Source organism: Melopsittacus undulatus, chromosome 9, assembly GCF_012275295.1.
Source record: "Melopsittacus undulatus isolate bMelUnd1 chromosome 9, bMelUnd1.mat.Z, whole genome shotgun sequence".
In the NCBI taxonomy this organism is placed as follows: domain Eukaryota; kingdom Metazoa; phylum Chordata; class Aves; order Psittaciformes; family Psittaculidae; genus Melopsittacus; species Melopsittacus undulatus.
Window position 1 is genome coordinate 2,130,839 of NC_047535.1, and position 14,131 is coordinate 2,144,969.

Consider the following 14,131-nt stretch of genomic DNA (forward strand, 5'->3'; position numbering starts at 1 on the left):
AATACTTTGTTTCACTAGATGGTTTTTCTCATTCAATCCAAGAGGTGTATTTCTTTTGTGAAAGGGAAGATTACGAGACATCATAGAAGTCAAATTTTGGTCAATAGATGAAAGAAAGACTTCAGTTCAGCAAGCATCTCAGTTGCATTGAATATTACTGAATTTCCTGTTAAACCCACAGTATGTGGGGAAAATAAATCAATTCAATTGATTCAGTTCAAGAAAACCTCAATGATTTGTATATTTTGCAATTCTCACACCTTAAAAGTGGGCCTTTTTATTTGCTTCTCTGCGAACTGTTAGGTTTTTATTCTCAAGTCAGTACATGCACATTTTCCTTGAGTTTTGCTGAAGGTGACAGTGTACTGCTCTTAAAAAATAAAGAGCTCAAGTCTTTTGACTTCTCTGTTAAAAAAAGGAAAAAATTTAAGTTTCCAGTAATATAACAGTGGGATCTGGGATGTGAGGGTGACCTGTGTTTTACCCTTCTCAAAGGCAAGGTTATGTTCCTGATAAAGCACAGCAGCCTGCCTGCCACCTCACCCAGTGCAGTACAACAGCCTGTGCCCCAACAGGCTGCCTCCCAACAAGTGCTACCTGTGCAAGGAACTTGACTCCTGGAAGGATAAGGCACAAGGTACCCAAAGAAAGTATCTGAGATGCTCCTCCCTTACTGCATTTGGTTCCCAGGGATACTGAGAGAAAGTGAAAGCTCCTCACATAAAGTGAGGATTAAAACATCAAGCTATTGCAGCTAAAAGAGTAATCACTATTCTCTCACAAACTAGGTCACAACTGCTACTGGCTGCAAAGCATAAAACAGAACCATGGAACAATACTCTTGCCACAAGGACAAGTACATTTTTGCATAGATGCCACCTGCATCCCATGATGAAACTATAAACCAGGACATGTCACTGTACCCAGTGCATTCCTTCACTCTTGTTTGTTTTGAGTTCTTTTCTTCCTGTATCATCCAGAGCCCTTTTCTGGTCTGCAGCTGTCAAGGAACATCTTAGGCAATAACCTTGCCCTTCCTCTAAACTCATGACAGGATATATATATATATATCTATCAGGATATTGTCACTTTTCCCTCATTCATACCTTTCAGTAACTTCTTCTAGGCCTTCTACTCATTACTGCATTTACCACATTTTATCTGAAAGTATATACCCATCCAAAAAGACTGTATTTGTCAAAATGGGGAAAGAAAAGAGAGGAATGAATGCCTAGCCTTTCATTATGAACACATGGGATGATACTCATGAAAACCTGGAAAGTTTAGGATAAGCAAGTGCATCTTATCCTGCTTTCAGAGAAGCTGATGTGTTTCATGAAGTTGATATTATTTTTAGGTATCAACATCACTTATTTCTCTAAGTCAAGTCACCATGTTTGATAAGAGACAATCTCCTTCATAAAAATCAATCACCCCCAAGTTCCTATTTTTGAGACACTCACCTTTCTTGCCATTATGAGACCAGAAGGTTTGTGAGATACTTTGAAGACCACACCACCGTTTCCTGCTCCCAGCTCACTGATCTTCTCAAAGTCATCATCTTTCAGCTCTCCAACCTTTTGTTTCTGGGTAAGGAAAGCTTCAAGGCGCTTTCGTTGCTGCTCATCCAACTCTAGTTCTTCCAGCTTCTTCTGAAGTGCTTCCAAATTTGTCCTGTATCAACAAAAAAAGAGCAGCTCCATTATTAAGCTGTTTGAGCTTACCCAGCAGTGTTGCAAGAGGAAGAGCAACAGAGCACTGAGGTCAGATTAAATTCAGTACAGTTTTGCACCTATATACATTATCTCAAACGACCTGACTTGTACAGTCATCCACATCAGACATACATTATTGGAACTCTGATTTAAGTAAACAGTATTTCATTCCAGATAAAACAATGACATAGACATGAACGGATAATATCCAGTTTCCCCATCTTTTAGGTTCTGTTCAGATCCATGCATGTTAAGTTTCATTACCTACAGGAGTGGCTTCATGACTCAGCACTGATGACCTGAGCTCTCATGAATCACAGCACATCACTCCACACTATTTTTGGTTTCACATTTTCAAGGATTGTGTTGTAATATCCTACAGTTTGTCTACATGCTTTATCTACTGATTTTCACATAACTATATACCTAATAATCCATTCTGAAACTTCTTATTTAGGTATCAGTTATCAAGCAGAACTAAACAAACATGCATTAAAACCACAGCCACTGGAAACAGAAGTTGGTTTAACTGGGGAAAAGAAACAGCCCAAAGGTTTTAAGCTCACTTTTTCTTCCACTGAAGGGCACATTTGCTAGAAATCAAGGTTTAACACCATTAGGCAATACAAAATAGTAATACAGAACTTTAAACAGTAGCTAAATTTGGGACTACAGAAAAAAGTTCAGTTTCTCAGGAAGATTCTTTATTTAATAGCTTCACTTCAGATCTTATGGCCACCCTTCATTTTAACAACAGCACCTTCAAAGCTCACTTAAAAGTTCCCTGCTCCCAGTTGCAACAATAACATGCTGCAAGAGTAAGTATTTACCAGCAAATATCCATTTTGCTTAGCTAAATTTAATGCATTGCTCCCAGAAAATACAGTGCTGCTATGATGAAAGACTTGAACAGAACCTACTTCTTCAGAGCCTATTTTCCATTAAAGATATGAAATCCACTAATTATCAAGAAAACTATTCCTATTCATCACTTCATAAAATGTCCACTTTCAAATCACATTGTAGGAGACATTCTGTGCATGCCTAGTAAGGTGCTGGTCACTTGAGAAGACAGATTCTCCAAGAAGGACAAATAAACCTGAGTGAGAAAAAGGGAATTATAGGACAAACCCCTCAGCTCACTCATTGGAGAGCCTGCACTTCCAGGCAGGATAACAATCGTAGTTTGACTGTAGGAAGGTTTAATCAAGGCAAATAAAAATGATATAAATATTTACAGCTCTTCCTTACTACACAATCACTGAAAGTTTAAGCAGTGACACACTCCTACTTCATTTATCAGTTTAAGTATGTCAGACAGGATGCAATTGTCAACCTAACTTAGGTGATAACGCTTAGAAAAGTTAAGTAGAGGAAATGGAAAGAGACCTTTGATGTTAAGGGGAATTCTGTTTGACATTTTAACTGTCCAAGCATAAGATTATCAGGCAACACTTGGAGCAAGCTTCACAAAACACTCACCCTGGGCACTGCTGCTCAAGAGCATGGAACAGTCTCACATAGTAAATGTGGATGTACCTATTCTACTGTAGTCACACTAGATTAACTGTCTCTGTCTTGGTGTAAAAATAATTTCATTCTGATCCACGTACTTCATCTTCAGGCTATGCTACAAAGAGAAACACGCTCTTGTTTCTGTCCTCATACCATGCTTTACACCAGGATAATCATACTGGAATATAATCACACAATTAATATCCTAGAGTATTCACCAGGAGAAATCTCCCTGCACAAATAAGCCTGGATTATAGGAACATTAAAATCACTCTGATTTACAAACTCTGTCTCAAGATTAACCATTAAGATGCTTTTGAAATTCAGTTTCTAAAATGCAAACCAAAAAGCAGAATCACCAGAACTCCAAGTTCTAATGGCAATTCATTCATCACACGCAGTGATGAGTAAGACAATGAGAGCAGTTCAGCTTTAGGATGCCACTTGGATTTTTCAGGACCAATCCTCTAACTGTAAAGCAAATTAATCTGAAGATACTAACCCAACAAATGCATTGTAAGAATTACTAATCAGAATAACTAGTAGTAACATCTCCAGTTAGTTTTGTGATAATTGAATGACACATCAGGACAGAACTGAGGTCTTTATCATGCTAATCCTTGGCTTGAAGCACCAAGTATTAATTTATTTAAAATGTAAACAAATAAATAATTAAAGAGTATGTATGTCATCAGATTTGGTGGTGGCAATCTATACTCAGTGTTTTAGAAGGCTGGACTCCAGTTTCAGTTTTTAACTTGAACTACTATAAGAATACTATCCCCTAGCAGGTAACTATAAGGACCCTCACCATATAAAAGCATCACAGCCAAGGTGCAGTGCAAAGCCCACACAGGAACAGGTGGATAGTTAAATCACTGCATATGAAGTATCATAAATCAAACTAAACTGACACATGGAAAATAAAGAGGGAATGCTCAAGTCAGTTCACCATTGATCTTTATGGTCTCTTCCATCCCAAACCATTTATGATTTTATGTTCACTAGGACATGATGAAAACACTAAGGAAGCTTTGTTAACTAAAAGTAGCAGCACGCTGTTATGCTTATGTCTGCCTCCAAAAGGAGCACTAGTAGTGACTTAATCTTACATAAAACTTTTATTCAGAGACAAAAAGATTCCTATTAAAATTCATCACCATTACCTGCTGCAGTCTTGGAGTTGTTTTTTCTCACTGTCAGAGCACTCTGCCTCTGCCAGAGCTCCATCAAATCACCTCAGTGCTTCACTGCTCCAAGCACTACTCTAAAGCAATAGGTTATCATTTAATTTATTGCTATCTGTTTTAAAGCCAAGCACATACTAAACATGCTGCACTAGGGAAAGAATTCAGCTTTCATAATGTGACCATCTGAATGAAGCCACACGGAGGCCTGTGCTGGTTTCTCCATTCATTAAGGACACAGTGTAATTTCACAGAGCACTACCTATAAATATGTTCTTACTCAGGTAGCAGAAATGGGTAAATGTGCTCCAGAGCCAGCAGACAACACCATTACACAAAGGGTAGTGTCTTAGGTGTTGAACTTCAGATACCAAGATCTCCCTCTTCTAGACTAGATTGGAAGTTACAATATACACCCAGGGTAAGATTTTGGGAGAGCTGGCTGTTTGTTTCCATGAGCAGCCCCAGGTGCTCCAGAGGTTCTCCACCTGCTCTTGATCAGGTAGGATCCTTCCTGTTGAGTCAATATTACTTCTTCCTTTTTGTACTCAAAGTTTTGCTGACAGTGCAGTGCCCTCCTCCCAGTTGTGTGACACTTCCATAACCTCAGGAGTTTAAAACTAAAGCAGAACAGAATTAAGAGAGCAGCCTGCTACAAGATGTGCACAAGCACACCCCACCTCCCCACACAACAACCACCGTCCGCTGTGTATGAAGAAATTTCACCTCTATTATTATCAATTTCGGCTTCACAAAAATCCCCATTTTAGAGGCCAGAAGACAACTGCAACCTGACATCCTGCGGGGACCCACATCCATCCCTTCCACAGCCAGCCTGTGTTACAGCCCAGAGGTGAGAAAGGTTTTCTGAGGAGAATCACAGCATGGGATACTGGGAACTTTTCAGACTTAGTGCCACCTCACCTGTATCAAAGCTCACCTAAGACCCTCAGAATGGGCTCACCCATCCCCGTATCTCACCTCCTGAGGATGGCAAAAAGCAGATGTTTAGGAAAAAAAAAGAGAACTGGGTGACAACAACCAAAGAAAAAGCACAACAACACCTCTAGCTGCTGCTAAATGAAATGTTCTGTCCTCCGCTTCCCAGAGATGCACACGTCCGTTCAGGAGTCTGCTGGTAAGACCAAGGCATGTCACAAATGCCATCACTTCACCAGGTTACCAGGTCACTTTTTGAGCCTGTCATACTGTTCCCTTAATGGATGGTTGAAGGTATTTTCAGACTTTGCTTTTCAAGACCGACATCCCTCATGACTTATACCCACTGTAAATGTACATATTATACACACGTGAGAATCACAGGGAGATACTCGTGTGTTACTTACGGAGCAACCCTGGTTTTCCTATACACAGTTTGGGCAAGGAAGAGCAGCAGAGTCTGCAGAGGACTCTCACCCTGCACACAAAGATGGGCACAAGGCAAGAAGAGATCTCTCAGCTCATGATTTTGGGGGCAGCCACCCCAGCACCTGAAGAAAGCACTCCTGGAAGAGATACATTAACTTCTCAGAGCATACTAACTCTGTCTGAACCAGTGACGAGGAGAGAAATGCTGCTGTTAGCTTGCTAGTACTTTATGTTAGAACAAAACCAGAAAAATAAATCCTTACTCTTAACTCATTATAATAACACTCCAAATGCTTGAAAATTTAATTCACATGAGTGATAAGTTAATCATATACTCAACCCTAAGAGCTACATTAAAGCTGTACTCAACCCTGAAGTCTACTTTAGAGGGAAGAAAAAAGGTGGTAGAGGAAGAAGGTCTGACAGAGTCTTCAGCAGCAATTTGTCAAATAGTTGTTCAAAGTTATTACTATCAGTTTTGCAAGCTGAACAATTAGCATGAGTGAAAGCATCAAGAAGTACGTTCAGTTTCAGATCTCCTGTCACATGAGGATACAGGCTTGGGGGTTGTTTTCCAGAACAGTGACAGTAATGCTTTCCCCAAGCCTACACAGCTGTCAGTTTAGAGAAGAAAGTAGGCAGTTCACTACATAATTTCCATGAACAACCTCAATCAGGGAGCTGAAATACAGCATTAGGAACATGAAGACATTCTGTGGTTTTGAAAAGACAGACTACTATTTCATGTGACTGTGCCAAACCCAATAAGGCTATTTTCTATTTAGCTTTTCCTTTAGCAAAGAAGAGCTCACAGAGTAACATGGAAGATAGAAGCGATTACAGTAGGCTCACAGCTTAATGCACAGGTGTCTATGTTTGGGCTAACTCCAGCAGACTCATGAAACCTGCAGTTAAACAACAATGCAACAAGATCCAAACTCATTATAAGTGCAAAGGAGTCTTGCTTTGGAAAAAACCCCAAACCAGTATTCCCCAGATCTTGCTTATTTTCAACCCCTGCAACATGTTAGAGGTCCTTCATAAGCTGTCTCTACCTTGGTGAGGTACACGATTGCTCAATACACTTGCTCACTTATAGCATGAATTTTAACATCTGAAAATGCTGTTCCACATCCACAACACAACAGACATAGCAGGGGGGATACTGAGGTTTAACACAGCCAGAGAAAAAAACCCAGTAAGAGGCAATTTGATTAAAATTAGTAAAAGCTATGTAAACCAAAACTATCAGAAAGGTATTGTTCTGTCAAAGGAAGTATCCTGCTAAACTAATTCAGTGTAAGAATTCTCCTTTGTCTAAAGCTCAGAGTCATGCATTCCAAGGAAAATCTAAGCTAAGACTTCAAGTCTCCTGCTGAGTCTCCAACCAACAGGACAACTTAATGTGAACAATTCCTCATCAGCTGAGCTGCTGGGCAGGAATCTCTGTTTAAAGCTTCCCCCCTGTCCTGCTTCAGCAAAAAAGCATTCAAAATCCCATTGAACATCTTGACTAATTTTGTTAAATAACCCAAAGCATGCCCAATATCATCTGAACTGGAGACAGAGTTCACTCAAGAGAACAAAACTACAGAAGCAAGCAGCAGCACAACTGGACAGATGCTGGACTCCTGCCCTGGATGCCTCTTCCTTCCAGATGTTTTGCAGCTGTTCCCAGCCGGCACGCAGCCTCACAGCCCTTTATCCTGGATGGTGGCAGGAGCTGCCAGCAAGGCTCAGCCACCCTTTCACATGGTTCACTCTGTGGCTAAGCAATGCAACTGGTGGTTTGGGGATTTTGGGCTCAGTTAAAAGGCTTCCTCAGGACTTAATGTAGCATTGAATTCAAAGTCTTCCACAAACTTGGCTGTTTCCAATTAAGAATTTCAAGAGCTAAACCTCCAGAACTAGAAATCCAAGTTCTTGGTCTCCCTTTCATATCTGCACACCTATCACTGATTTTTCCAGCCAGCACTAAATACAACCAGAACAAATGAACCATAGGGCAATTAACACTTCCTTACGGACAGAAAAAATAACTTAGGTCTTGGATATTTAGAACACAAACCCAGAGGATGGATAGAAGTTATAAAATGCTCATCAGGAACTGACACATGTATTTACACAAGTCCTGTTTCTCCATTTTTTGTCTCTGAACTAAGAGTTAAATGCAGTGACAAAAACAAGGGATAAAGATGTGCAGCAGTAACGGTAACACTATCCTCACAACTCCCTTATGTGGTAGCAACACAGCCTCTGAGAGACACTACAATAATACAAACGATGAAGTTACAGTATCGGTTTACAAGGCTTATGGAAAAGCCAGGATTAGAATTGAAACAGCTCCGTGCAGGAGCCGAGCAAGGAGCCAGAAGCACAGAAAAAATTGTCAGAATGTGGAGATGAAAACAACCAACCAAAATCCCCAAGCATAACTGGGATTCAGTGGATGGAAGGTTTAGCTCCTTGCCTGTATTTTAAATGGATGGATTGTGTAACACAGCACTTGTCAGCATAGCCACTTAGTGGAATAAATGACTAATTTTTACTTAATATATGTATAGGCTGTACCAATACATATAGAAATATTCACACATCCACATAGATCTACATCCAGACTGAATGTTAAACATGCATTCTGTGACTGTTCTATTTGCTACATTAAATCTGCTGACTCACCTTCCCACCACATTGGAGAAAAGGTTCTAGAAAAGCACAGGACAATGCTGAGCTGTACAAAACACCCCAAGAAAGAAGAGCTGCCAGGAAGTTCCAACAGTTTGCTTTAAAACCCCATAAGCAGACTTTTAAGAAGATACTTGTTCATCCAAAGCATCACACACACACTGCTGGACTATCTCTGTCCTAGTTCTCAGGCTATAAAATCATCTGCTCCCAGTTTTCATCAGAAAATCACAGAATGGTTTGGGTTAGAAGGGACCTTAAAGCTCATCCAGCTCCACCCCCCTTCCACAGGCAGGGGCACCTTCTACTACAGCAGGTTCCTCCAAGCCCCATCCAACCTGGCCTTGAACACTGCCAGGGATGGGGCAGCCACAGCTTCTGTGGGCAACTTCTCTTCTTGCTCCTTTAGCATGTGCCACCCTGTAACAGACACCACTCACTACTTCCTTATGCTGGGGTGACTGAACCCTGATGAAAACCACATCCCCAGCTGTCAGCAAGCAGAAGTTGTGCTGGAATTCACTCTCATCTTCTTCAGACAAGACTCAGGATGACAACAGCTTCTCAACAGATGGTTGCAAAGAGCCACCAAGCAGTGAATTTGTCTTTTCCTACCTGTTCAATTCCTCTGGGCACTAACTGGCACAATCCAGTGCTCATTCCTTCCAAAGTATAACCAAGATTTTGCTTAAATAACATTGAACATAGAGGCAATCAGAAACCAGCCAATTCCTAATTAATAGCAACACCACATCCTAAGTCTTCACAAAAAAAAAAAACCAACAACCAAAAAACAAAGACATTGTTTCCTTTAAGAAGCATAAATTTAAAAGCCTTTGGAAGAAAAAATCTGCTCCCCAAAAATTCAGCAAGCTGGAAACTGATGCTTCTTCCTCAAAGAGACATTTGTGTGTTCTGGCAGTAGAATCTATACACTTCAAGCTCAGTCAATCCCCAGGGCAATGATGGGAGAACAAATGCAGCTGTAGAAAGGGTAACACAGGCAATGTGGGGGAAAATCCTTACTGGAACATTTTGAACTGAATCATTTAAAGGGAACATCTAGGTTCTGTATACATTTTTCCTGTATACATTAAAATAGCCCTCAAATGATGGGCTGATGTATTTTCTGTCTCATGTAAATTCCCCATGACTTTCATGTTGGGTGTTTTTAAGCTACTGCTAAAGCAAAGACCCAGTAGCACCGTTATACCAAATAAAGAATTACACTACATATGTGGTTTTAGTCCCTTTTCAGGTTTTTTTAAGCCTTATTTGGTGCAGATAACACTGGAAGATATTCTAGGTAACACTGTAATGCGTTCCTCTTGAGAGACCTGAGACCACTCGATGGAAAGATGTGCTGCTTGAATTGTAATAATTACTGAATTTCAACATCTCAGTGGTATCTCTTGGACTCCAAGTGTGCTGTCATTGGGTTCTTGCCAAAGCAGGTGGCTCTGCCCCACTCTGTCCCTAGCTATTCATTCCTAAGTAACCAATTCAGATAACAGATCCATTTAAAATTAACCTAAATACTGCAAGTTTTCAGCCAGATTATTTCCTTGATTCAGCTCATCATGTAGCTCCATCAGTGCTGCTGTGAGTGCAAGAGGACAGAATCTGGGCTTCTTTGGCGCATAAATTCTCAGTCAGATCAGCACATACATCTGACCTTCTGAAAGAGTAGATATAGGAAAAGCATCAGGGAGACATAGGCACAGCAACGAAAGGACAGGACTTTAGAAGAAGCAGGATCTTCAGATGCTCACCTGTGAAAGCACACCTTTGTAACTCTACCTGCAGCACCAGTGCTGAAAAGGATAGAAAAGAAGTGGCTGTATCCATATGACAGCCTGCACTTCCCTCAGCTTTCATCTCACTGGAACACACTAATTTTTTACACCCAGTTTTTATTTAACTCTCTGAAAATGATATAGGCTTTCTGAAATACATATGCCTGCACTGCTATCATTACACTTAAATACAAGCATACGAACATCACAAGACTGGGTATTTACTCTCATCTTGGTATTAAGTGTCTTAAAAAAATCTCTCCTACACCCATAACTGTTAAGTAAAAGCTGGCTATCAAGAAAAAACAGCACAGGTCACTTTGCCACTTGTGTTAATTTCTGTACTACTTGTGTACACTTAATCGTAAATCTTTTCAACACAAACATCCAGAAACAATGTAAGTACTAAGTTAGAAGTTATTTTCCACCATTGTAACAGATCACATGTTCTATTAGCGTCTAAGAATTATTAAAATGCTATTAGCAATTCAATGAAAGACAATGCCAGACCCATACACATTTAAAGAGAATGCTCTGAATGTTTTAATCCAAGACTGGAAATTTTTGTTTGAATTTCTTTAATTAAACTATTTACAAGCTTGCAGTAATTCCATATTCATATTCAATGCAGCTGCTATCTAGCCAGGTCAGTCATAAAACTCCAGGACCTAATCTTCCAGAACACTACACAAGGGTACAAAGCTCCCCTGAAGTCAAACGAATTCCACAGAGGGGCTTGGCTCTCCTCAGAGACCTTGTGGTTTTAAAAACAATGGAAAAAAACCTCCAGAACGAATTCAGAAGTGACCCAGCATGCATTAAATCGAGCAGCTCTGAAAATCTTCCTTCTATTTCTCCTAAACTCATATCCAAGAAAACTGACCAAAAGAAATTACTCCACAAAGGACAAATCCTCCTGGAAGGTCTGCTGGGAAACAACCCACTGGTTACACTGTTCCCCCCCACTCCATTTTACAGTATGAACTTAAAAACAAGGGAAAAAAAATCAACCCAAAACACAACCCACACTACAGATGATGGGAGATAATCTGCCTTTTTACTCCTACAAACCCAAAAAGAAGTTTCCTTGAGAAAGATACTGAAAACATTAAAATTGCAAGATGTAGTGTAAATAAGCAACTATCTCTTTTCCAAATTGTAATAGAAGGTGGAGTTCAAGCCAGTTTTGCATAATTTCCAAGTCCTTCTTTGACTATCAAATACAGGCAGTTGCACTCGGAGGTCATCCAGCTCTTCAAGAGCTTCTTTAAATGCAATTTAAACAGAATAAAAACCAGTCCAAGCAGAAACAATAAGAAAAAGTTGGCAAATTACAAGTGCAGCTCTTAACCTGTGACTGAAACTTGCCAGTCACCCGTTTCTACAATATTACTCTCTGGTCTGAATGGTTCTAAGGCACACATGCGCTGTAATTAAGATAGTTTAAAGAAATAAAAAAGCCAGAACTGCTCAGGATTGGCTAAGCAGCACCAGTGGCAGCAGCATCATCCCTGATGACCTGTTCCCACTCACCATCATCTCTGTACTTACTTTCATATCATGCCTTTAAGAAAACAATATGCTTCCTATCAAGATCATGGCCATGGGTCTTTATCACCTTGAATTCCTCTCCAAGACCTGGCTGCTTACACCATATTAAAGGAAGATGCAGATTCCATTGTCCACTTTTGTGTTTACATTTGCATCTAATTTAACACAAGCCAGAATTCGTCTGTCATACTGTCCTTAGTCCTCCCGGCCAAGAATATAATCCTACCTTGCTCATTTTACATTGTATTACAGCTATATCACATCTGAGATGTGCCTGTCCCTGTACTCCCAGTACAGAGATCACAGTTTAGGCTTGATTTGGGAGATAGTAGTTGTTGCTAAAACACATACACAGTTTGTATATTTTGGAATTCTTTAAACAGATGACTGTAGATGACTGTAAAACATTTGTGTCCCAACCACCTCTGCAATGTCAACACTTACAAAATGCACAGTCAGTGGCACTTAATTTAAAAGCATTGTTTCCATTTTTGTATTTAATCAAGGTCCCAAGTTCTGGAAGGTTCAAGTTCCAATACCAGAGACAGGGAAGTTGCCTTTACTCAGTGAAAGTAAAGAGTAAGAGTTAGTTTGTAGACATACCCAAATGTAACTGACATACAAAAATGCAATTAGAAAGTCTCTTCCCCAGTCAGAAGTTTGAAGCAGTGACAACCACTAACACAGCTGTAGCAGTAATCCTTCCACAAGAGACAAGTTAACTGAAAAACTAATTATAATGCTCATTGGTGGCTCATTGGATTGTTGTGCGCTGTGACAAAATGTATTGACTATTTATTTCATTTTTTCTAGTAAACAGTTTTAAAATAGGCTGTGAGTACAGGCTTCATTATATGCCAAGACATTCAATTCCATTAAACATAATGTAGGATCTCAAGGCAGAGGTTTAATCAATTTTCCTGTACATATACTTTTGGACATGGATATTTTAGCTAATAAATTTTAATGCACTTCCCTGAGACCAGTACAATTCAAAGCTCACTATGTAATGTCACCTATACATAATAGGTTTTGAGGAATGCAAGTACTGATTTTTCCTTGAAATATATTATAGGGCTGTAACATAGAAATATGTAACTATAGGTGTATTTTGTGCCATCTCAAAAGAACTTCATATAACAATTATATTTAGTATTTGTTTTGAATTTAAAATATCAAGCATTGTGATCTCATTTAATATCTAAGTATATGTAACTGTTATGTACAGCAAGCTATAAAACTAGTTATCCTTTATCTTCACCAGCATTTTATATCAAAGTAACTTATGCATAAATATGATCCTTCCCTCTGCTTTTCTGTAAAGATGCAATTAGACAATTATATGAAGTAACCTTCTTTTTATGCAAACAAACCCCTTACTGTAACACAGAAAACAGCATTAATCTGAAACCCACCCTCCTGCTTCTTTGCAGAGCCTCTACTTCATGTTCTAGGTCTAGTTTGGATTTAGAGAGTAATGACTTTAAGACCTTCAAAGGTATAGGGAGTCAGAAGTCTGAAAGGAACAGAAAGTTGAAATTTATTTCTTGTTTCTTTTAGGTCGTAAAACAGTAACTACCCCAGCATGGTCAGTCAGAACAGAAGTATTGCTTTCACATTTTCTTCCAGGTTTGTTTGGTTTTCACCCTGTTTTCTCTGCAAAATCTTCGTACGAGTGTAACTGTGCAGCTCCAAAAGTAACAATAAAATCAAACCTGCAACTGGCCAGTGTCACCTTGGTTTCATTCTGATGATCTGAAGCAACACAAGAACAGCAGCACAGGTTCCACTCTCCCTGCACAACCACTTCTCAGCAGGAAGTGTCAAAAGCAGAAGTGAAGCTTAGGAAAAAGCTTTTAGTAAGTTGTGTCTATTGTCCAGCAGGGTAGCTGGGAATTTGGAAGGCCCTAGAGAGAACCACAGCATCCTGCACAAGTAATTACAGTAATCACTACAAATAAAAACTCCTGTCAAACATTTTGAAATCGTAATTAAAGCAGCCAGGATAAATATATTTAAATTGCAAGTACCCTAACTCTCCTTCACACTACCTGGCCAGGGGAAAAGAAAAATGCAGGAAGGTAAAAAAAACAAAAGGAAAAAAGAAAAAGGGAAGTCATGCAAGTGAGAACCAGCCCTCATCTGCATACTTCAAGCCCTACACCTCGTGCTATCTGCTTTTTCTTACTCTAGTCAATGAGTTCCCATCACCAAATAAGGATGAAGACAGAGGACAAGATAAAACGGAAACCAGGACATCCTGAATCATCCAGCCCCTTCTTTCATTTCCTTTCTTTCCCCTTCCTTTCTGCCA

At 39.7% G+C, this 14,131-nt stretch overlaps 1 protein-coding gene across 1 annotated transcript in view; it reads right to left on the reverse strand.

Moving 5' to 3' along the window:
* The window catches only part of MAP2K1 (mitogen-activated protein kinase kinase 1), a 33,359-nt gene that overhangs the window by 16,201 nt on the left and 3,027 nt on the right, over positions 1-14,131 (reverse strand). The window contains exon 2 of the mRNA XM_005148798.3: positions 1,464-1,674. Coding sequence (XP_005148855.1) covers positions 1,464-1,674 — 211 coding nt within the window. The remainder of the gene's footprint in view (positions 1-1,463; positions 1,675-14,131) is intronic.